Raw genomic sequence first — 25,516 nt, forward strand, 5'->3', positions numbered from 1 at the left:
GGAGACCCTGTATATCTACAGGCCGAGGAGAGTACAAAAGAAAAAATCAAACGGCCACGACGTTTTACAGTTGTGGAAGGAAAAAGACGCGGACAACAGATTTTAGGGAAGTTAGAAACACTACTTCATTTAATGGGCAGAAATTAAAAGTTAAATGAAAAAAAAAGGTCGACTTTTCGACAGTGGCACTGTCACTGTCAGGACAAAAGATGCACATGCTGTTACAGATTGCTTAAATAGGTTTGGTGCGTGACGTCATAATCGGTACAAAGCACACCACAGGCTGTTGTCGTTGAGTCAGGTACGGGAATATTCAAGAAGGTCAAGTCCGGGTGGTGATGTCATTCTCCTTTGCTTCCTGTCGGTTTTCATTCTTGGGCAGGGTGAGTCCTCCTTCAGACTTTGTTAAAAAAAGAAAAAAAAACGAAAGCAAAAAGGGGAGAGAGAAATAATCGAAAAGGAAGAAGCTCACCTAGGCGGCCAGATTTCTTACCGTTAAAAGTGCTCGGAGATCTTGGTTAATGGTTGATTTGAATATGTAAATGAGATAAGATTCGCGTTGTTCCTTTCACCGATCTGAGCTAAAATTAATTTGACTGGAGAATGAAAAGTGACACATTATTTAGTGGATGACCTGGCTGTTTGAAATGGCGAGAGACCGAGAGGTTTGTCTTTTTGCAACGTCAGGTCGGTTGTTGTTCAATTTGATCCGAAATTATGTTTTGGTGTGAACTACGTATTGTGCTTGGCACATGTCGCACTGAATGACATAAATGACTACTACAACCTTACCTGCACGTGCGTTATCCCAAAAGTCCCATAATGCCGTTAATCTATCGTCTCACACGCTTACCGATTCGGAAGTCTCATTACTAGCCGTGACCTCTCATTCTGGCCCAATAACAGTAAAATAAACGAATGTCAACTTCATCTGGATCTAGATAATTTCGCCCGTCGTCATTTTCTGAAGGAATGCTTTCATGATGAGCCTAAGTCGGATCACCCCCCTTTCAAACTGCCATTCAACTTTACGCCAGAGGCCAACCGTGAAAGAACTCTGGACATGTACCTAAGAACGGTTCAAAAGAATACCCTTAACGCCTACAATGAATCACCTAAATGGAAATCGTAACCAAATCTAACGTCTGCTGAACAGCGCAGCCCCCCTGATCTTCAAAATGCGAGCAACTTAGTCATAAAAAAAGCTTATAAGGGTGGTGCAATTGTGGTAATGGACAAAAACTATTACGTTAACGAAGTTTTTCGACAACTGTATTGCACATCATTTTATGAACTCCGCGAGGCTGACCCTAAGGAGAAAATTACACCAGATGTTACCCGCAGTCTAAAGCTCTAAAAATAAGAAAATTGATAGATACCACCCTGTACGACTATCTACTCCCCAAAAACCTCATGGCAGGTTTTACATGCTCCCTAAAATCCACAAACCTGGAAATCCAGGGAGCCCCATGGGTGCATGCAAAGGTACAACTTCCGAGAATATCTCAAGCTTGGTACACCATCTTCTTAAAGAAATACCTCGACAACTAGCATCCTATATTAAGGGTACCAATCACTTTCTTGAAGTATTAAGTAAACGTTAACCTTCTTCTTCCAGTCTGCTAGTCACGCTAGATGTTTCCTCTCTGTATACTAAGATTCCCCACGAAGATGGCATTGCTGCAACTGAAAGGGCGTTTCCAAAATAATCTCATACCTCCTACGATCCCTGTGTCCTATCCACATTTATCAACCTTATTCTCAAAAATAACAATTTCGAATTCGACGGTAAGCACTACGTTCAAGTCAAAGGCACGGCTATGGATACAAAAAATGGCACAGAACTACACAAATATTTTTATGGGAGCTCTAGAGGAGGAATTTCTGTCCAAGCATGTAAAGAAGCCCACGTCTTGCAAGCGGTTCCTCGACGACATCTTCATGGTGTGGCCACACTAAGAAGATGACCTAATTACCGATTTTATCCTTACCTAATTTATCAACGCTTTTAACCAAACACATCACCCAAGTTCACCCATTCGCATCCCGCTTTAACTGTTAACCTTCTTAGATGCCCAGGTAAAGTTAACCAACTGGATCTTGTTGACAACCTGTTCCGTAAACCAGCGGACACTCAACAGTACCTAGCATGCAACAGTTGTCACCCGCGTCATAGTAAACTTGCCATCCCTTACACCCAGGCGTATCTGCTCCAGTGACGACGAGCTGAGTAGAAATCTAGCTGAACTCTAGCAAAGATTCATCAATCGCCAATTTCCACTTAATTTGGTTGACGACGCACTAAACAGAGCCCACAAATCAGATCGCAAAGCCCTGTTCCAAAACCACAAACGCATGTTAGATAACAGTTCCGTAAACCTCATTTTAGCATTTAGCAGCAACGTTCCAAGCGTTAACAGTATACTAAACCGTCACCGTAAACCGTCAACGTCATAGTATCATTCTCCAATCGGAGCGCATGGGACAAACTTTCCTTCAGCCGCCGCGGGTAACGTACAGGCGCGCGCGCAACCTGCACGGTAATCTAGTTAGCCAAAGTTAGCCAGCCAGCACATCCAGGAACCAGCTGCCACCTGTGCGACGGTCGCAGGTGTCAAATATGCAAATTAATGCAAAGCATCCGAGTCCTTAAAGCACTAATTCCAAATTTTCTTTTTCTTTTTTCCTTTCCACAACGCACTACACACACAATAGACACACACACGCACACACACACACACACACACACACACATATATATATATATATATATATATATATACACAGGGTGTTTCACCTAAGGTGATTAAAAAAATCTATCTGGCAACGTACTCACCGGAGGATCGTCGGACTTTCGGCAATTACCTTCTGGAAACTCTTGCCACCATTGAGGAAAGCTTTGGACAATTTTCAATTACGGGATATTTATTTTTTCAATTGAATTTTGCCGAGGGAACCTCACTTTTTTTTACAGAAACATGAAGTCCTCCACCGATAACCGCAGACCCAACCAAAACTACGCACAGTGCCGCAACGGCAATAGTCTAAAAAATTAGTCAAACTTCGGCTTTAGCCTCACCTGCTCAGTTGTCGCAAAGAAAAGCGCAAGGTACCTGCAGGGAGAGCAGGAAGTCTTCCCGCCTCTTGTTTTACCTTTCTTTCCCCCGATCTGACCTCGATGCTGGGGAAACCGACTTATCAAAAAGAAAACAAAACATCTTGTCTTAACAAAAATGTCTTATCACAAAGAAGGCAAGACAAATAAAGGCCAGGGGACACACTCGTCTACACGCAGTTTTCGCGCACGCTTCTCTTCGAAAATCAAGCAGGTGGGGCGAAAGCCTAATTTTTACTGATTCTTTTAGACTATTTCCATTGCGATACTGTGCATAGTTTTGGTTGTTCATAGTTTGGTATCCGAGGAGGACTTCATATTTCTGTGATAAAAGGTGAGACATTGAGAGCAATTCAGACAATTCAGACATGAAGTGAGACAATTGAAAGAAAGAAATTTCTCGCAGTTTAAAATTGTCTAAAGCCTTCCTCAATTGTGGTAAAAGTTTCCTGACGATAATTACCGAATGTCTCACAATCCTCCGGCGCGTACGTAACCAGTTAGCATTTTAGTACCTTAGGTGAAACACCCTGTATATATGTATATCACCGAGCGGATGTTACCAAGAAACCGAATCTTCCAGTTTCACGCCATTTCAAAGAACCAGAACATTCAATCAACCAAGCCTCAATTTTATTCTCCAGTCAAACTTTATCTCCGACCGCTCACGGGAACAACGGGAATCCTACCTAGTTTTCAAATTCAGATCGGCCATTTACGAGGACCGTGGCATGCTGCCAGCAATAAGAAGTTTAACTACCTAGACCCTGTTGCCTTTTCAGCGGCATCAAAATCCCCACTGGCCGAGAAAGACGGAGACCTCACTCCTGGACGTGACACAAAAGCACTCCGGAATTTTCCCAATTGACAACAGCCAAGTGGCGGGAATTTCGCCCAACCGACCATGACGTTATTCTCAATCCCCTTATCAGCCTCGTGACCACGTTTAGCTATTTCGTCCCGAAGAATGCGGAGCTTCCGCGGTAACGTAGACATACTCCCTAACTTTTATAATTTTTAAGTTTTAATAAACCCTTTTTTGTTACTTCCCCTACTTTCGTCTTATGTCTCCCATTTATTTCAACGTTCACTATATAGGTCGCCCAGAAAGTAATGCACGAGAGTTTGTTTCTCAGCCTACAGTAATGATACAAATGCGAAACTTTAAATACACATTATTTGAACCTTCAGGGGTGCGTGTGTAAATTTTGCGTTTCTTCAGACAGATGGCGCAGCTGCAGCAGTTTTTCGAAATGGCGTCTGTAAGTGATGTACTTTACAAGCAGCGTGTCGTCATTGAATTTCTCACTCCTGAGAAGGAAACTGTTGGCAACATTCACAAACTTTTGTGTACAGTGTACGGAGAATCTGCAGTCGACACAAGTACGGTTAGTCGCTGGGCACAGAGGGTGAGGCCATTAGAAGGCGGTTCGGCAGAGCTTCAATATTTGCAGCGTTCAGGGCGGCCATCCACAGCTGTCACACCTGACAAGACGCAGCTTGTTGACGCACTCATTCGCGAGGACCGGCGGATCACGACTCGCAAGTTGGCGCTGAAGCTCTCAATCGGCAAAATCTCAACGCTCGGCCTCACACAAGTTCGAGGACTTCGGAACACATCACTAAACAGGGTTGGACAGTTTTACCCATTCCACCCTACAGCCCTGACCTAGCTCCCTCAGATTTCCACTTGTTTGGGCCATTAAAGGATGTCATTCGTGGAAGACGTTTTGAGGATGACGAACAAGTGATTCGTACAGTGCGGAAATGGCCGATCGTGTCACTTCCCTGAGCCGGGCTGAAGAGCTCCAAGTAGAGCGAAACAGCTGTCCTCGGCTGGGAGTGCACGATCAAATTCGACATATGCTTAAAGTGCAGCTACATAGCTTCCGCTATTTTCCATTTGTATATGTACGTTCTGGCTTGCACTGCGGCCTCCACTGGTGGTGCCGTCACCGTGGAACACTGATGCCTCGCTGAGGGGCACTATCAGCACCGACCCCCGATCGTGTCACTTCCCCGAGTCTGGCTGAAGAGCTCCAAGTAGAGCGAAACAGCTGTCCTCGGCTGGGAGTGCTCGATCAAATTACAAACATATGCTCAACGTGCAGTTACAGAGCTTCGGCTATTTTCCATTTGTATATGTACTTGCTGGCTTGCACTGCGGCCTCCACTGGTGGCGCCGTCACCGTGGAACATTGATGCTTCGCTGAGGCACACCATGAGCGCCGACCCAAGATCATGTCACTTCCTGAGCCGGGCTGAAGATCTCCAAGTAGAGCGAAACAGCTGTCCTCGGCTGGGAGTGCACAATCAAATTACAAACATATGCTCAACGTGCAGTTACAGAGCTTCGGCTATTTTCCATTTGTATATGTACTTGCTGGCTTGCACTGCGGCCTCCACTGGTGGCGCCGTCACCGTGGAACACTGATGCCTCGCTGAAGGGCACTATCAGCACCGACCCCCGATCGTGTCACTTCCCCGAGTCTGGCTGAAGAGCTCCAAGTAGAGCAAAACAGCTGTCCTCGGCTGGGAGTGCTCGATCAAATTACAAACATATGCTCAACGTGCAGTTACAGAGCTTCCGCTATTTTCCATTTGTATATGTACTTTCTGGCTTGCACTGCGGCCTCCACTGGTGGTGCCGTCACCGTGGAACACTGATGCCTCGCTGAAGGGCACTATCAGCACCGACCCCCGATCGTGTCACTTCCCCGAGTCTGGCTGAAGAGCTCCAAGTAGAGCGAAACAGCTGTCCTCGGCTGGGAGTGCTCGATCAAATTACAAACATATGCTCAACGTGCAGTTACAGAGCTTCCGCTATTTTCCATTTGTATATGTACTTTCTGGCTTGCACTGCGGCCTCCACTGGTGGTGCCGTCACCGTGGAACACTGATGCCTCGCTGAGGGGCACTATCAGCACCGACCCCCGATCGTGTCACTTCTCTGAGCCGGGCTGAAGAGCTCCAAGTAGAGCGAAACAGCTGTCCTCGCCTGGGAGTGCACGATCAAATTCGACATATGCTTAAAGTGCAGCAACAGAGCTTCCGCTATTTTCCATTTGTATATGTACTTTCTGGCTTGCACTGCGGCCTCCACTGGTGGTGCCGTCACCGTGGAACACTGATGCCTCGCTGAGGGGCACTATCAGCACCGACCCCCGATCGTGTCACTTCTCTGAGCCGGGCTGAAGAGCTCCAAGTAGAGCGAAACAGCTGTCCTCGCCTGGGAGTGCACGATCAAATTCGACATATGCTTAAAGTGCAGCTACAGAGCTTCCGCTATTTTCCATTTGTATATGTACTTTCTGGCTTGCACTGCGGCCTCCACTGGTGGTGCCGTCACCGTGGAACACTGATGCCTCGCTGAGGGGCACTATCAGCACCGACCCCCGATCGTGTCACTTCCCCGAGTGTGGCTGAAGAGCTCCAAGTAGAGCGAAACAGCTGTCCTCGGCTGGGAGTGCTCGATCAAATTACAAACATATGCTCAACGTGCAGTTACAGAGCTTCGGCTATTTTCCATTTGTATATGTACTTGCTGGCTTGCACTGCGGCTTCCACTGGTGGCGCCGTCACCGTGGAACATTGATGCTTCGCTGAGGCACACCATGAGCGCCGACCCAAGATCATGTCACTTCCCTGAGCCGGGCTGAAGAGCTCCAAGTAGAGCGAAACAGCTGTCCTCAGCTGGGAGTGCACGATCAAATTCGACATATGCCTAAAGTGCAGCTACAGAGCTTCCGCTATTTTCCATTTGTATATGTACTTTCTGGCTTGCACTGCGGCCTCCACTGGTGGTGCCGTCACCGTGGAACACTGATGCCTCGCTGAAGGGCACTATCAGCACCGACCCGCGATCGTGTCACTTCCCCGAGTCTGGCTGAAGAGCTCCAAGTAGAGCGAAACAGCTGTCCTCGGCTGGGAGTGCTCGATCAAATTACAAACATATGCTCAACGTGCAGTTACAGAGCTTCCGCTATTTTCCATTTGTATATGTACTTTCTGGCTTGCACTGAGCAGAAGAAGTTCACGGAGTCACAAACCCGTGAGACATGGCACATGACGGTCCATTCGAGAACCTGCTGTCTTCATATACTTCGGGGTTGACTGCGACCTGCTGACAGCGATTGGTTAGGCTGTCACATTGGCGACAAGCTTGAGGACCCAGAACTCGACACTATTGATTTGACTCGTTTGTTGCTTGATGGCAGATTGCATATCTGCGCGGGATGCCACCGTTCGGGAAACTTGAACAGTTTAACGAAGGCGCAGATTTGTCAGAGTACCGTGAACGAGTTCAGCAGTTTTCTTTTTTTTTTTCGGCAAACGATGGACCTGCCAATAAGAAAAGAGCAGTATTTTTAAGTTGCTGCGGCGCAAACACTTAGTCAAAACCGCGAAGTCTCCTAGATCCCGCTAAGCCAGCAGAGACAGCGTTGGAAACGATCTTCAGGGCGTTAGATGCGCACTTCGCACCGAAGCCCTCGGAAGTACTTGCTCGTTTTCAATCACTCGTTTTAAATCGCAATACAAGCACAAAGGCTGGTCAATGCAATTGAAACGGCGAAAATAAGTACCACAGAAAAATAAAAAATAAAGAATCTGACGCACTTGCGCTTCCAATCCAATTATACACCATAGTGGGACCTCCCACAGAAGTACCTAAGTTTTGACACGTCTTTCTACAGCTCAGGGCAAACGAACGGGGTTGGAGTTGCAAGAAAAAGAAAAATATGAAGATTCCAGGGGAAATGCATATCCTCAATGAAGGGTAAGTGTACGGCGGTCAAGTCAACTTGAGGAGGGTATGTCGTGCAATTCTGGGAATGACTGAAATATCTGAATCACTATTAAAATTACAGCACGCAAAAATCAGTTAATATGGCGAGTGTAATCCGCAGCGCTTCCAATGGAAAATGAGATCCTGTATTGCGATTATGCCCTTGCGCGAAGCTTCAAAACGGACAATTTGATGAGTTCCGCATCCCCAGGGAACAAAGGGTGTTCAAGAGGGTAGCGTGACATTTATGAGATCAAATCACGAACTGTCTTGGGAGGTGTTGATCAGATCAAACGAGATAATGACGAAAATAAAATAAAAGACTGCGTGTTTTATGTTAACATAGACTGAGAAAAGGCATCACTATTTCCCCTCACACTCACTTCTCTGGACAAAGTGGGCGTTAAAAAAAAAATGTCAATTGCGGATTTCATCAACTTTGGTCAGTCCTACATCACGTACCCTATATATGTGACAATAAGCACGCACTGTATTTTTAACACATTCATTATTTTGGTAACTAGGACCCATAACCTGTACGGCGATTAAGGCCTTGCACAATGCTGATAACGGAAAATTTTGCCAGTTAGGGAATAAAGGAAGTTTAAGCCACATGCCTGGAATTTATGGTAAATGGTTGATATGTATCTACACTAGAAAAAACACACACTTCCTTCCTTCCTTGGAGCAATAGGCAGGCAAGCGCAAATGTAAACCATTTCTCACGATGCATTGCGCGATGCGCGTGACTTGGGCGAATGAGGACCCCCGTGCGGAACACAAGGCCAATATCTGAAATCGCCTATTCGTTCATCTTAATTCTCTTTACCATTAGAGCGCGTCAAAGTTGGCCCGCATAATTGGTTCCGTCGTCACATTGATCTCGAAGGAAAATTTGATGAGTTGGGTCTTCATAGGGAAGAAAGGATGTTTAAGCCACAAGTCCGAAATTTATGTTAAATCATTGACAATCATTGTACATTACAAGAAACACGCGTGGCATTGTGCGAAACGAGGATTCCTGTAACGGCGAAGACTCAGTTGTCTCGCGACGTAAACCACTATTAACTGGAACGAAGAAGTCAGTCGGAGCGCAATGTAAAGCCATCGCTATTCTCATATTAAGTGCACAGGCGATCGCAGAGCATTACCGCAACGACCATGCCGCTACTAAATCAAACCGAACGGCCATGAAGTATGACATAGCACCAGTACGGCATTATTAAGGCCAAATTCTGACGTTCCCGTCCTGCCATTACCCTCATAACTCCCTCTACGAAAAAAAAAGAAAAATAAAAAGAAATCTAGGCGGCCTGCGTAACGAACCACGGTACCTTGAGTCTGTGACCAGCACCTCTACCACTGCTCGTGTATTCAGGAATGAAGATACGACGCTTCGCAAGACACACTGAGGTCGATCGCCAACACTTCTTTTCTCGTGGGAACAAAACTGGAGCATCCCGCAGGTGCGCGCAAACTTGCAAAGCGTAAAACACAACTTCACCTTTCATGTCTTACATGGGCATTTTCTGGAGAGCCAATTGTTTCGGCCAAGTACAAGAAAAATAGCACACCAGTGCATTCCGCCATGAAGCCAACACGACGAATATAAGTCCTCCAGAAACAAAACTGTGACGGTCTTGCGCTTCCATTCCACTTCTACACCATCGAAGGGCCTCTCACAGCAACACCCATGGTTGGTGATTTCTTTCTAAAGCTCAGAGTCAACAGATATTCAAACAAAACCAGATGGAATGCGTTGCTTCAATGGAGGACACGGAGTACGCCGGTCAAGCTGACTTTGAGAAGCCGAGTCCCGCAATTCTGGGAATGAACACGTATCGGTCTGACGGCGTCCTCTTGTGTTCGGTCTTTCTGTTGCGTCAGTCGGCAGAAGAGTTTGTAGAAATACGCTCGCTGGTTTATTCATGCGTCAATGTGATTATACGCGTGTTGTGATGTTCCTGGACACGACTATTATCCCACGAACAGTCTAACAACTCCGGAACCGGAATGCTTCGTGAGTTGGAACGGTTGGAGAGTGAAGAACGAGTTCGGGCGCCGTCGGATTTCAAGGGCTGATAACAGGCAGGACTGCATGCCACCTAAGCGCTTTCTGCTCTGCAAGCCCATGTGTCTGTCTGCAAGCATGTTATCTGTCAGACCTTGAGGATCTTAGGAACTCTGACACTGGGCTCTGAGCCGCGGCTGGGATCGTCCCGGACTGATCTACGGCCGTCTCGGAACGGTTTGCACCACTCAAACGCTTTGCTGTGGCTAAGTGTATCGTGGCCTTACTGAGCCTGAAGTATTCTGTTAATTTCAGATAACTTTACGCCTTCATTCACGAGAAACTTAATGACAATTCGTGGTTCGATGTGCGCGCTCACCTCGTTGTCGGCCATCTTGTCCAGCACGTGTGTCTGTTTTCACGGAGGAGAAGTAAGGAGACCGAACTCCGCTGAAAAACGACGTCCAAATTTATCGAGTCAATTGTTGGCCGCGGCGCGGCGCTCGCGTTCCCTCCGGTACTAGCTCCGCGAAATCGCCTGCACGGCAATGCGCCGTTTGTGCTCGAATACTCTACTAAAAAGCGTTCAAAACGAATGCTTCTTTGATAAGCATAAACAACGGTGTCTCCAGTAACGAGTTAATATTTTGTGGTCAGCTACAATTATTTTTTCTTTTCTTTTTTTTTCGGTTTCTGCTACCTCGTTTTTGTCTCATAGATGGAAGCTACCTGTCCGATAAAATGGAATCGGAAATAAGAAAAAAAAACTTTAATACGTAAGACAAACGTCTTACATTGCCAAAGGTGTAGTGTCGAATGCCTCCAACAGAATCCTCTGTCGCTTCTCCCCGGCCGTCTCGGGTATCGTGTCCTTCTCCCTGTGGTGCGCGCGTACTTTGACCGCTACGCTATCAGGCTAACATACCCCAAAGGAAGCAAACGTTGTTCCGAAAAGCCACATCTGAGTGGTATGGAGGAAAGAAAGTCAGGAGGGAAGAAAGAAAGTTAGAAGCTGTGTAATCGGAAGTTGCCGGATGCGATCTTTCCGGAATTGCGCGTAATGTGGGTCGTTGCCTAAGCTGGGACTGATAAACTTTTATCTCCGTACGTGTCAAGCAGTTAAGAGACCTTTGTGTGTGTGAGTGCAAGGAGGGGCGGGACGCTCTGATGATGGGACACGGTGCGGTTCCGAAGGTTCTGGCACTTAGTTTCTTATATCTTGTCAAACATGCCAATCGCTAGCTTTTTGGAACTGCAAAATAAAGTCGGGATCTAGTCTCTAATTTATGTTGACGAACACTGAAATCTTGAACAACACCTTACTTCTACATTATACACTATCGCTTTGGTGTTCAGTTTCAAGTTACTTCTGTACAAGCATGCTGCTCAAAGCGTTGCACCGAATATTTTACCACCACCACACACACACACACAAAAGGAGCAATAATGCAAAACCACCAATATATACGTGCCAGAAAAGCTAAAAAGCCCTAATTCCAGTAGATATGGGATTTATCCCCCCCCCCCTCCGGTACACCAAGGTGAAAATCGTCTTCGAGAAACAGAAAGTGCATGCACTGAATCCTGTACCGCGCGTGTGCAAAAACCTGCGACAGAAGTGCGTTCTGGTACCTTGGTATTAAATTCGTGTATGGTGGCATGCGCAATATGTAACTCTCTATCCCAGCGGATGCATCACAATTACGACAAAAGGCTCCTGTTTCCCAAAGCGTTGTGCATACGCGACAAAGCTCTCGTGCAACAGCTAGAATGCAAATGCGGATTAACCAGCCCAGTGACATCATTACCCTACACTGCGAGGTGTTCCCGGGAACTAATACTGATCAATGCAACCATTATCAATGTACATCTCGTGGTCGTGCGTTGGCGGTGATGTAAATACGCGTACCATCCTGTACGATGTCGGATAACAACCTTTGTGCTTCTTCGGGTGTCGTGTTTTATCGCAAATAAAAAACGAAAAAAGAGAATAGCTTCTTGACTGCGAGAGCACCGCGCTTACGGAGACATTCAAGCCGTCCAGCCAACGCGGAGCCCCCTTCACGGCGGCTTCCCCGCATTCTAAAATAAAAGATTCTCGCTTTGCACTATCAAAAACTGTAGGCGAAATATTCACGGAGAGATCGTTCCTTGATACACGATAAGCGTGTTTACTTATCAAAATATTTTTTTCTGCTTCCACTGGACACACAAGTACATCTGAAAGAGTGCATTGCAGCAACCTTATTTCAGAGGAGCAAGTACCTGACGGAGCGCGAGCGCCGCGCCGCGGCCACGATTATTTCATTTCATTTCATTTCATTTATTTCTGTTTGTGTCAGACACAAAACAAGGTGGTACGCCAAAAAGCAGCAGAAGCCGCTTGACTAGGGCGGTACCACCCTACAATTGGTGCAAACAACAGCGGAGTCAAACAAAAGAAAATAATACAGGCAAATATTTGAAAGGCATGATACAACATGCGCAGTAGAGATAACCGATACAAGGCTATCAATGAAATTCACTTAGAAAAAGGAAAAGGAATAATATTACACACATGCAGAACGACAAAATGCAAGTTTATCAATTCAGTTGACTTGAAAACATATTTCTCAGATTTCTTGAGGACATCTGTGAAACATCAATACTAGAATTCAAGAAGCTATTTAGAACAATGGTAAGTCTGTAAGTTAAGGATTGTTTGGCGTAATTTGTTCTTATTGGCGGTACCTGCCACAGATGTGCTTGGCGTGTCTGCCGACTGGTAGTTCTGTCAAGGTTGCACAGCGACAACCATCTGCTATTGTTCAAGCGAAGGGTCCTTAGGTACGACCTAACGAGAGTGTAATTAGAGAGGATGTCAATTTTCATAATCCTTAGCTTCTCAAATAGGGGCTCAGCGTGTGTGTAGACGGAGACACCTTCTATGATCCTAACGGCTCTCTTTTGTAATATGAGTATCTTTTTTAAGTTAACCAAACCAGTAGAACACCACACCAGGTTACAGTAACAGAGAACGGAGTGAATAAGTGACTGATATATCAAAAGTTTCACCTGTACAGGGAAAAGAAGTCGATTCCTAGACAAGATACCGCAAACTTTTGAAATTTTGCTACAAACTAAGGCAACCTGTTTAGTCCAGGATAGGTCAGCAGAGAAAACAACACCCAAGACTTTTACGGAATCCACAACATCTATTTGCTGATTTCCCAGTACTACATCTATCGTGCAGTGCATGGGTTTGTTTTTTGCTTTATATAATACCGCTTTTGATTTATCAGTATTTATTAGAATACGGTTGTTTACTGCCCACTCATTTATAGCACAGAGAGCAACATTTGCACTATCCACTACCGTAGCTAAATTCGTCCCTGAAAAATATATCGTTGTATCATCGGCGTAGATGTAGAAATCTCTGACCTCAGTGGCATTTACGATATCATTAATATATATATTAAATAGCAGCGGTCCTAGGATGCTGCCCTGTGGACACCTGACGCTACTTTACGGGCGGTAGAAGAGTGGTTGCCCATCGAAACATACTGAGTGCGATTTGACAAGTATGACGATAACAAAGAAAGAACGACACCGCGAATTCCATAGTATTGTAGTTTTAGCAACAATAAAGAATGGTCAATAAAATCAAAAGCTTTGGAAAAATCTAAATAAACCCCTAGCGTATACAACCCTTCTTCAAAGTTATGAATTAATAGCTCTTTTTGGGCAAGCAAGGCAAGTTCCGTAGAGCAGAACTTCCTGAAACCAAATTGATGATCATTGATAACAGAATGCTTCGTGAAAAACTTTTCGAGGCGACTATGCAACAATGCTTCGAGGCCTTTTGAAAAAACTGGTAAAATAGATATCGGCCTGTAGTTCTTGAATTGGTTTTTGTCTCCTCCCTTACTCAGGACTACGATTTTTGCCGATTGCATCTCAGTGGGAAAGATTCCGGTTGTAAACGCAAGATTGCATATGTGCACCAGGACGGACGCAACAATATCAATAACAGCTTTAACAGGTGCAATCTGTATGTTATTGCAGTCACGCGATTTACTTTGTTTGATATTCGCATAAACAGAGCACACTTCACTTTCCGATACGGGGAGGAGTAGTAAACTTACTGGGATGGAGTCTTTAACATAACTGCAAGCGTTATGAAGCTGTTCAGCTGTCAATTTCGCTCTAGATGTGAGATTTATCAAGTAGCTGTTGAGTTCATCACATAGTGCATCACCAGAAAGGACCACGTTCCCGTTAACGATCACGTCACAATTATCGTGGTGTGGCTTCATAATGCGGTTTATGACCTTCCACACTGCTGCCGAATTACCTGCGGATCTAATCATTAGACTCGAGGAATCGAGACCACGCTTTCTCAACGGCGGCTCGGCAGAGTTCGTTCTCCTTACTTCTCCTCCGTGGTCTGTTCTGCACAAACTTTGCATCACCACGTGGTGAACGCAGATGCCTGTCGCGTGTGAAAATGACAAAAAAGAAGTAGCGCGAGCCATTTGTACACTCAGAGACAGAAAGTCCCGGTTTGAGTTGAACACCCCTCGTATTTAATTCGTCTTGTGTGCACCTTATTAATAAGGTGTCATGATGACGTGTGTATACGTGGTTTTTGACGACATTCGAGTTGTTGCTTCTGTGGACGACGTGAAGAATTTGGCAGAGACGTGAAGAAACGATGGCAGAGATTTTCAATCGGAACACGAAATATACAGTTGATGATGATGATGATTAGGATTTTAATGGCGCAAAGGCAACTTTGGCCATAGAGCGCCACGACAATGGTATGAATCAAAGCTAGTTAAAAATAATCGATTTCATTTAAAGTCAAAATAGGAAAGGTAAAAAGTAGTGAAAGTATTTGCATGTTCACAGGTCGTTTAGGTAACCTATGTCTCTTAAAAAGTTTTAGACATGGTTAAAACTGATGAGGGGCTCGTCCCCCAGCAAAAGCGCTGGGTGAAGAGGAATTGTAAAACAGTGAGAAGTGTTGTTGACGATGGTGTTCGCGATGAGTGCAAACTATGAGTATATGCATAACGGACAAGGCTGTCCTGCAATGCTCGCACTGTGGTACCTGCTCGCCTCGGAGAAGATACCCGTGTGTTAAGAAGGTGTGTCCAGCTCTCAGACGGCCGAATAGAACTTCATTTAATCGATTTGCGAAGTGTTGTGCACACTGTCTTATCCGTGGTTTGATAGTGTGCAATTTGTTCAGAGCTTGCGTGTCCCAAGAGATTTGCCATTGTTTGTTGATAACATGTCTGTGGTCTCTCAGGAGATCACTGAGAGGAATCTCAAAATGCCGTAATGTCGGTATCCTGAGCAGCAGCGGCAGCACGATCCGCGCTCTCATTTCCCTTTATGCCTACATCGCTGGGCACCCAACAAATGCGTAAACTGTGGCCCTTTCCTTGTATGAGACTCGCAAGATACTGTGCTCGTCTTACCAGCAGGTTTTTGTGCATGTGGAGACCACATATGGCATGAACTGCACTAAGAGATATGTATACTGGATACAACCGACGATGATGTGTGCGTTTGCAAGATATGGTTGAGCGCAACAGTGATGCCATAAACCTCAGCACTAAAAATTGACAAAATATTGCTTAAACGGCGTGGCTTAGTGTATACGCCAGATGCCATGGCACATGATACTCCTGTATTTGTTTTCGAAGCATCAGTGTAAATTTCCACATGGTCGCCAAAGTTCTGCTTGAGGGCTTCAAATTCTTGTTGTATTTGCAAGGCTGGGCATTTCTGTTTGTAAATTTCAGAAGAGTTGTATCACGTTGTACAGGTGGATACCAAGGAGATACCAGCTTACTGCACAACAAGGGCGGTAGATTATAGCTCGTAAAATTGTAACGTTCTACATCCCGCTGGACACGAATACTAAATGGAGCCACAGCATTTGGCTTATTAATAAAGAGCCGTTGGAAACAAGTGCTGGTTACAGTGGAGTGTGCAGGACGCTGTGGATAGCTCCTTACTCTCAGCCCATAAGACACTGCAAGGTAAAAGCGTCGCCTTTCCAAGGACTACTCGTTTGACTCAACATATAAGCTTTGAACCGGTGTACCGGTGTGGTTCTAAAAGCCCCAAGTACCAGCCTCAAGCCAAGGTGGTGCACTGGGTCGAGAGCTTTCAGGACTAATAAGCGTGCTGATCCATATGCAACACATCCATAATCTAGTTTAGAACGAACAACAGAACTGTATATGCGGCGAAGAGTCTATCTGTCTGCACCCCAGGAACGGTGTGAAATGGTTTTAAGAATATTTAAAGATTTCAAGCATTTTGCTTTCAAGGTCTTGACGTGCGGCACGAAAGTGAGTTTTTTTATCAAAGATGACGCCAAGGAATTTGTGTTCCTTATGTACAGCAAGAGCGTGACCATCAATACTCAGTGTGGGGTCTGGGTACAGTCCCCTTCTCCTGGAAAACAGGACACAAACAGTTTTTTCTTAAGAGAATTTAAAACCATTTTGATCGGCCCATTTGAGTAGTTTGTTAATTGCGAGTTGCAGCTGCCTCTCACAAGTACTCAAATTTCTGGACGAATAAGAAATCTGTACATCGTCCACATACAAAGAGTATGAAATAGAAGTGGGAATAACGCTTGCTACTGAGTTCATTTTAACTATAAAAAGTGTTACGCTTAGTACTGAACCTTGTGGAACTCCCGTTTTCTTGAATAAAAGGTCGCGACAGCGTTGTTTTCAGTTGAACTCTGAAGGTCCTACCTTGTAAAAAGTTGGTTATGCAACTGAGAAGTCGGCCCCGTACTCCTAATAAATGAAGGTCTCGGACGATACCATACCGCCAAGCAGTATCATAGGCCTTTTCTAAGTCAAAGAAAACAGACGCACAATGATTTCCTCTAACAAAGGCCTCTCGAATAGTGGATTCCAACCGGATGAGGTGGTCTGCTGTCGACCGTGCATTTCGAAAACCACACTGGTTATTATTATGACAGTTATTAACCTCAAGATAGTACATCAGTAGGTTGTTAACTATCCTCTCGAAAGTTTTTCCCAGACAGCTTGTCAGTACAATAGGTCGGTAACTGGTTGGGTTTGAAGCATCCTTCCCAGGCTTCAGGAAGGGGATGACCGTTGTAACCTTCCATGTTGATGGCATTTGGCCCTTTTCCCAGACATTATTAAAAAACTTAGGCAAGCATTCTTTAGATTCACTTGACAGGTGAGTGAGCATAGAATATGCAATGCGGTCTGGCCCCGGGGCACTGACCTTTACTGAAGACAGTGCTCTCAGGAGCTGTACCATTGTAAAGGGCTTGTTATATATAAGGTTCTCACCACCTGTGACTGGAATGGCTTGTTTTTCAGCTTGTTGCTTTGTAGAGAGGAAATCCTTGTTGTAATGAGAAGAACTCGATATGTTATGAAAATGCTGACCGAGGAGGTCAGCCTGCTCGCCCAAGTTCTGACATGGGGCCCCATTTACTTGAAGTAAGGGGATAGAAAAGCCTGTATAATCTCCTTTAATTTTATTATTAATTAAATCTATTAATTAAAGTCTATCCCAAACGGTCGTTGATGGAGTGTTGTGTGTTCAGGAGGAGATAAAACTGCACCACGAAGAGCGCTTGGCCTGCTTTCTCGTCCATTTGGCTTTTGCCCGTGCTCTTTTAAATGCAATGAGGTTCTCTGGAGTGGGGTATCTGCGAAAGATACCCCAAGCTCTGTTCTGTTCTTTGCGTGTTTTCCCACAATCGTGTGTCCACCAAGGTTTAGGACGCTTGGGGAGACGGCCAGATGTCTGTGGCACAGATTTCAAAGCAGCATGTATTACTGCATTTGTTATAACAATATTCGCTTCTTCAATGCTAGTATCCTCAAAAGATAATGATACGAGGTTGGCTTCTTTCTGAAACAAGTTCCAGTCTGCCTGTGAAAGTTTCCATCGTGGAGCTCGTGACCTTAAAAAAATTTGTTGGACCACGAAATTTTATAATGATAGGAAAGTGGTCACCACCAGGAGGGTTTTGTTCAACTGCCACTCCAGACAATGGAAGAGGGAAGGACTGCACAGTGAAATGTCCAAGCAAGAAAAACTTTGTGTTGAGGAGTTGACGTATGTAGGCAGCCCAGTGTTCAAAACGCAAAGGGGCCTTGAAAGAAGAACTCTCTCCAACATTTTTCCTCGCGTATCCAGTCTTGCACTGCCCCATAAAGGATTGTGGGCCTTCAGGTCGCCCAGAATCATTAATGGCTGATGGAGTTGATTACACAAGTTTTCAAAATCTCTTTCTTCTGTTAATTCTGATGGGGAAATGTACAGTGAACATATAGTGAAAACCCTATCGAGGCACACTTGAACAGCAACTGCTTCCAACCCTGTAACAAGTGGGATTTGTTTTACAGACACAGATTGCAGAAGGACTATAGCCACACCTCCAGACGCACGTGTGGTATCTGTACGGTCCTTCCTAAAAATAGTATGTCTGCGGAAGGGATTGAAACTTTGTTCCTGAAGGTAGGTCTCCTGTAAACAGAAGCAAGCCGCAGTGTAAGCTGCGTTGCAGGCACTGAGGATGTCGCCAAGGCGAGCAACGAACGAAAGCGGACAGGAAGACCATCAAGGCGTGAGCCAGAATCGCAACAAACGCGGGATAATGTGAGTGTGTACAAATCTTGAACGGTATTTTATTGCCACCAAATTTCTGTCCTTCTGTTGCTTTTCGTTCCACAACGTGCCTGAGGCTGCTGCTCACCAGACGGGTCATCCCTCTGGTTTGACAAGCATTTATCGTTATTTGTTCTTGTTCGAAAGGCATACGCATATTTTTGGTCTGCGTTTTTAGTATGGCAACTTACCGTAATGGCATTTTATGGTTTTGTCACTGCGGGGAATAAATTACTTTCTTTAGGTGCAGACATGCTCACTCACTTTGGTAATGACTATTCGGTATTTCGTGTTGTTACATTCTATGACCTCTTTGGCTATCGTATCTGAACAGTATTTTATTTCTAGGTTCATACGTCCAGTGCTTCAAGAGCAGAGCGGAGCAAGGCGAAGAAATCAGAAAGAAAATGAGAGAGCCGCGATACTGAACGACAAATTAAAGTGTCTGAAAAACTATTTAGTACTCGGTGGCCTCAATACCAATAAAAAGTATTTGAACACGAAGTCATTCTAAGGGCGCTCTGTGTTGTCCATGCCACGTTGTTCATGCCACGTGTTGTTCATGCTCAGGACCTGTGTTTTCCACGCTGTGGAAAACTCAGGTCCTGAGGTAACCGCAGGGCCTCAAGCTTTGAGGTAACCCCAGAACCCCAAGCTATGAGATAACCCCAGAACCCAAAGCTCTGAGGTAACCCCAAGGCCTCAAGCTCCGAGGTAACCCCAGAACCTCAAGTTCTGAGGCAACCTCAAGACCTCAGATGTCCCATAATACCTCAAGACCTCAGACTCTGACTTAACCTCAGGAATGATTTTAAATTTTAAATATTATTTTAAATACTTTCCCAATTTCAGGAACTGTCACTTTTTCTGCTGTCACTCTGTGGGCTGTGCCTCCAAACTGATTTCATCGGACTATTGCGCTTAAAAAGTCGTTACGCGCTATGCTTCCAAGGAGCGTCAGTCATGTTCGGCTGTTTTCTTCCGATCTGATTTTCTTTTCAAGATCCATATCAATTATCGTGAATGTGAGTAAATTCGGCATACTCTTCATATTATTGGAGTAAAACAGTGACATTTACTTGGGCCATTTCCGAGTTAACTTCGCGAAAATTTACATCACATTCACATCAGGAGGCGGCAACAAACTAGTAAGAACAAATGTCGTCGACCCCATTACTCTAGGTTGAGTAGTTATTATTGTCATCATTATTGTTATAGCTCAATGGTACATTATCTGGGACACCCTGTATATACTGTTTACAGCGAAATTGTGTGGCCAGTTCAGGGGAACTTTTTTTGTCAGGGCCTGCCTGTTCTCGCTAGTTTTGCCAGACCTAGTATATTAGTGTAGCGTCCAGTAAGCGCCAGGAATTTGTCAGCAAGCATATTTTTCGCCCAGCCTGGGCCGAGCAATGGATTGCTGAACTATAATTGGTATTGCCACATCCGCGTCATTAAGGTGGCCAGGGCCCTCGTCGGGCCGCACGTCGAAGTTCACTGATTTAGCAGACGACGGAACCCGAAGACGAGCGACTGCAATGTCCTTAGCATGATCAAAGCGTCAAAAACTGCTAGATTCCTTGCTTTCATGTTCGGGAGTAGAAGGTCACGTGATCCAACGCGGGCTCCGACCTAGCAATTCCCTAGAACTACGCTGTACTACAGTGAATTGACCACCCCAATTCGCCATTAGTCTTACCAATAGCCAGACGGCTGCGTACCGCCCACAGTCGGTGTAGGTTCGTCTTATGTTATCTTGTGTGCGGCCGCTAGCTCAAGTTGTTGACCACGATGTGTTGGAAAGGGTATCGCCGTCGCTGTTCACACAATTAAGTTACACTGTTAAATTTGCTATCACCCAAAAGCAGGGATCGGAACCGGAACTGAAAAAAAAAAAAAAAAAACTGATACGGTTACCGGTTCGGGAATCGGTTCAGAGGTGAAATGCGTAATTGTACTATTGACTGACCTTTTTTTTTCAATTATTTATTTTTGTACGATGTCAAATGAGAGTAAAAGTTTGTGACTGTATCGCAAGCTTTTTTTTTTCTTTGCCGGAACAAATGAGGGCCCTGACCGGGTTCTGCCAAAAGGCTTCCGGCAGTTCACTTTTCAATTTCAGCAGACGACCACGGGAGTGCAATACAATAAAATACCAGAGCCCTGCTACTCTCTTCGGATGCCCTGACCATCATGTGCAACGAAGACACAGGGATTGAAACCGAAACTATTCAAAACCTCATGCGTTTCCCTGAGAACGCTTCGTCTTGTACAGTCAAGTGGTCGTGGCGAGGCAGGAGTAGACGCTTCCTGAAACGGTTATCCACCTTTCACACCTTTCTCATACAACCGTGTGCGGTGAGGGTAAGCTCGCTTTCATGTAGCAAAATTACTGCCGATGAACCGGTTAAGCCAGGACCGAAAGAAGTAACGGTTCAAATCCCTCTAAGTGTCCTGACCTCTGGCCGCTCTTCTTTATTTATTTATTTTTTTTTTTGTTTCTCCCAGAGCTCAACCTAAACCCAACCGATATACCTGAACTGGTTCAAGCTCACAATTTCGGTTCAGCGGAGGTAAACCCGAATCGAACCAATATGCCTGAACCCGATCTCGCACCGGACCCCCAAAAAATACCGGTTCCTATCCTTGCCCAGGAGTACGTTGCGCTTGAGCAATCCCTCTGCAACTACTACGGTAGGAGTTGCAACTGCAAATCAATGGGTTTGCTCTCCTGTCAGCCGCCACTGGGCGGCTTAACATCAGGCAAAAGCCATGCGTTCCGTTTCATGACAGTGAGGGTGAACTTGCATCCTCTGCTAATGCAATACATTTCGACAAATTTCTCGGAGATTACTTCGTATGTCTGAAGGAAGGTTTCACGGTTGTATGTCTACAGCACTCGTTAGTACTTTACAGGTCGTATAGCTTCGGCTATGAGAATCGCCTGATGTCCCTTTGATCGACGCTTTGACTTAAAGCAACAAACTATCTCATTGAAACGCACATGTATATGTGGAAGTAAGTTATGCGCTTAGAAACCGATGTAGTCAGCTTTAAAGGGGATGTTGCATCCATCGCGGTCGATCCCAAAACTGTAGTGTCGTTTTACTCCGCGTGCATAACCGATAATAACGCGGAAGATCCGACGCGAATTGGTGACGTTCTTCCTGTGATGTTTGATGTACCACATGGCAAAAGCAGACGATGGATATTGGGAGTATTATGGAATTCTCTCTTTGAAAACGTCACCCGGGCAAAGCCATTCAGAGAGCGGCTGGAGGGACCTTTGGCAGTCTTCGGGACCGACCGACCGACCGACAGGCGTGCGAGGCGGAATATTTGGCGTCGGCGTCTGCATTGTGATCGGCTTGTGCAATGTTGTTTCTGTCGGACGTTTTTGTACAGCCAGAAGCGTAACACCGTGCTTCACGCCGCATGGTCACATCAGAACTTACACTGGCAAGCGAAAGTCCGCGTATTTACCAGGTACTTTTTCACTAGTATATTGCGGTGAGAACAAAAAGCATACGACCTCAGAGATAATTCCCTGCGTTAGCACTCTCATTTGTGTGCCTTGCTTGCGTCATCATAGTTCTAGCTGCCGTATGATTGCGAATCTTTAAATATCGTTTAATATGTAAGCTGTTCTTCGAAGAAAAAAATTCCCAAGTTGACTGTGAACTCTGACGAACGTACACACGTACCCGGATGCGATGGTCCATTCAAGATTGAGAGTCCGATGTTGGGGAAGTCGGTGCATGACAAGTTCACACCGCCGCTGCCACAAACACAGACAAAAGGCGCACTCAAGACAGGACCAACTGCAACTCACGACTACTTTAATGTTCAATACACACACGCTCTTAAATACCACAGCAGGTACACGTTCCCCAACCCATCCGACCTACGTTTTGAGATAATACATTTCCTATTGAATGATGGTGACAGAGGGAGCGCTGACACATTTACCTCTTTTTGTGAATCAGAAAAGCTTCATATATCTCTCGATCCCGCTGCGATCCTTCGATAAAACTTGCATAGAAATTAGCCAAGCAGCACGCCAATATTGGACCCATATGGGCTGCCAAGATTGTAGTATATGTTCCAAGATTTGAAAGCGAGCCACATATTACAGGGGTTTAGATAATAATAATTGGGTGTTTTCGTCGCAAGACAACTGAGAGTTTTAGAGCATCGTATGCTATTGCCTTTGCGTACGTAAGTGAAATCGTTTATGGTTCCGCGCACGCACAAAACATAACGAGAGCATCGCGCAGTGCGCAGAACCACACCGCTGTATAGTGCGGAACATAATATGTGTCAAAAATAGTAATTTCAGATCATTCCTCACGAAAGTTCCGTCATGAGCGGCTCCGCCGCCGGATGTCCTGATGGAATATGGATCATTCCTTGAATATGTCGCTTTCGAGGGCAATGGCTTGCAGGGATGTCATTCTGTGTAGAATTTTCATTTACAAACAACAACTTTATTTCGAGTCAGCTTTAAAGGGACGTTTAAAAGGCAGTTTAATTTACATTAAAAAACTAAGAGTGCCGCAAAGACGTCGCTTTTACAATACGTACGACCAGACGGGCATCTTTTGGGTTATAGTATACACATGGCTGATTACCTAAAATTTATTAATTGCTCTTTAATTCGGGACTTTCGGGCAAGAGCGAGACAAGAGAACGCGAGGCAATCCTCGTTCATCTCCGTTTTAACTTTTGAGAATAAAAAGAAACAGTACATGCTGTAAAATATCGACTGCTTGATTTCAGTATGCAAATCAGCTGAAACCGAATAATCGCACCTGAGGAGGGCATCGCCCTCGTCGATAAAGGCTTATCTGGGTCTCAATGCGCTTTTGCTCGAATTTCCCTAATTCAAAAGTTCATTAATCAATTTAGGTAATAGTCATCTTGTAGTTGCACACTTTCTCCAACCGGATGTCAGCTTAGGTGTAGGACTCAACCGCAGAAGCATCTCTCGTCTATGCTGCTCTTTTGTAAAAAGTATCACAAGGCTAGAAAAACACACTATATTTATTTTAATTACAGAAAAGATGAAATTGCTGATTTGAGGTTCTTCGCCAGGTCTACGTTCCTCGTCCCCCCTTACAGCAAATTTCTGATATCATCGCCAAGCTCAACCTCCAATGACGGCGCTGTTCGCAAGTGATTCATCGCAGGCAAGAAGTGCAAAGGATGTGAAAACTCGTATCGTTATGTCGGGAAACCCCTAGCGAAACCCAGCAGCAGCTGCGGCAACGAAACAAGAGAGAGAAATAAAGGAGAGAGAGAAAAAAACGAGCTTGTACTGTTGCTGCTTGTCAGAGTTGTCTTCCCTGAATTTCGAGAACAGTTATCATCTCGAGATCATCAGCAGGTCATTTGCATCCTACTTTTATGTTCAGCAAGTGTCACTGCTGAAGTAGAATGAGCAGCGATGCTATTGTGGTCAACGTGCGGATCAATTTTGTCAACACGTGAGCCAATTGTCACTAGAAATCACCCTCTCGCTTATAGGGAAGGAACAAAGCAGAATGCTCTGATAAACAAATTACCGTTAGTCGTGCAAATTCCCTAAAGTATTTCCGAGCTCTATGGTCGAAACTCTTACCTGAACGAAAAACAATTTAGGTTTAGCAGCCAGTCCTTTACAGGTCTCTGGGTCGAACATAGAATACACTTTGGACAGTTGAATTACTTTGCCGTCTGAGCAGGTTATGACATCATCATCCCCATGGCTCAACAGGAACAAGGAGAGGCAGTATGAACTTGAGTGATCCTCGTCAGCCACTGCACAAATAACGAAACGAATAAAGAAGTGAAGAAAAAGAAAGCAAAATGAGAAAATGAAAGGAAAAAAAAACTTACAGTTTTTAAGCGTTTTGAGCACCGCCTCCTCTTCGAGGTCATCATGCACAACAACATCAAATCCAAGCTGTCCTCCAAAGAGCGTTCGTATCCTCTCTTTGTCTTTTTCGGTTCCAATCCGTTCAAGATGTCCAGCAACCTTCTGCAAAAAAGCAACCTTGGCATGCTTGTTGGAAGGTGGACTGGAGAGAATAGCGTCAAGTGAGATGCAAGAAAATGCCGAAGCCTGATACATCTGAATACCTTGCCGGCTGTGTCCTGGTTTGTTGATCAGGTATAGTCGCATTCTACATGTATAATTATCTAATCAGTTACCAATACATTCACATTGACAGTGTTGGATATTGTCGTTGCAGGTTACAAAGCCCAAACACGTGCATGTGTGGACTGTCGCGTTACCCCTGTAGCAGAACTAGTGCCATCGGAGGTGGCAGCTTAGTTTGAACGGGAGCGCGCTGAGCGCGGTTAAACAAGTTGTTCTCCACCAGTCACGGAGAACGGTTGTCAGTCCTTTCCTACGCCACATTTGGTGACAAGGACCTGGACATATGCAAACCTTCGGTTGGTTTCATGGAGCCTCCCCCGCCGCAAAGTGTTCCCGTCGCTGGCGCACCTTTCTGGCGACAGAACCCTCAGTCGTGGTTCCGGCAAGTGGAGGCACAATTTGCGCTTTGGCACATACAGGCCTAACAGTCGAAGTACTTCCAGGTCCTTGCAGGCCTTCATCCGGAAATTGCGGCCGATCTGGATGATGTCCTCGCCTCTGTCTCGCTGAGTGAGGCCTATGACGTTCTTAAGAGCGCCATATTAGATCGCCTGGAAGTTTCTGAACGTGCCGGGTTTTAGGAGCTATTTTCTGAAGAAGACCTTGGTGACCGTAAGCTTTCACAGCTGCTGCACCGAATGAAGTAGCTGCTCGGGGATTCCGTCAGTCATAGCCAGCAGCCGCTCTTGCGGCAATTATTTCTTCAGCGTTTGCCGCATGCGCATGGTTCTGGCAGGATCCGGAGACCTGGCCCTCAACAAGTTGGCTGCTTTGACAGATCGGATCGCAGACTAT

At 45.3% G+C, this 25,516-nt stretch overlaps 1 protein-coding gene across 1 annotated transcript in view; it reads right to left on the reverse strand.

Annotated features, from left to right (window-relative positions):
• LOC135373843 (caspase-3-like) overlaps positions 1-25,182 on the reverse strand; it is a 55,164-nt gene extending 29,982 nt beyond the window's left edge. The window contains exons 1-3 of the mRNA XM_064606899.1: positions 25,070-25,182; positions 24,457-24,638; positions 24,200-24,378 (exon numbers count right to left, since the gene is read on the reverse strand). Coding sequence (XP_064462969.1) covers positions 24,200-24,378; positions 24,457-24,638; positions 25,070-25,182 — 474 coding nt within the window. The remainder of the gene's footprint in view (positions 1-24,199; positions 24,379-24,456; positions 24,639-25,069) is intronic.
• Positions 25,183-25,516: the final 334 nt, after the last annotated feature.

This window comes from Ornithodoros turicata, unplaced genomic scaffold, assembly GCF_037126465.1.
Source record: "Ornithodoros turicata isolate Travis unplaced genomic scaffold, ASM3712646v1 Chromosome33, whole genome shotgun sequence".
Classification (NCBI taxonomy): domain Eukaryota; kingdom Metazoa; phylum Arthropoda; class Arachnida; order Ixodida; family Argasidae; genus Ornithodoros; species Ornithodoros turicata.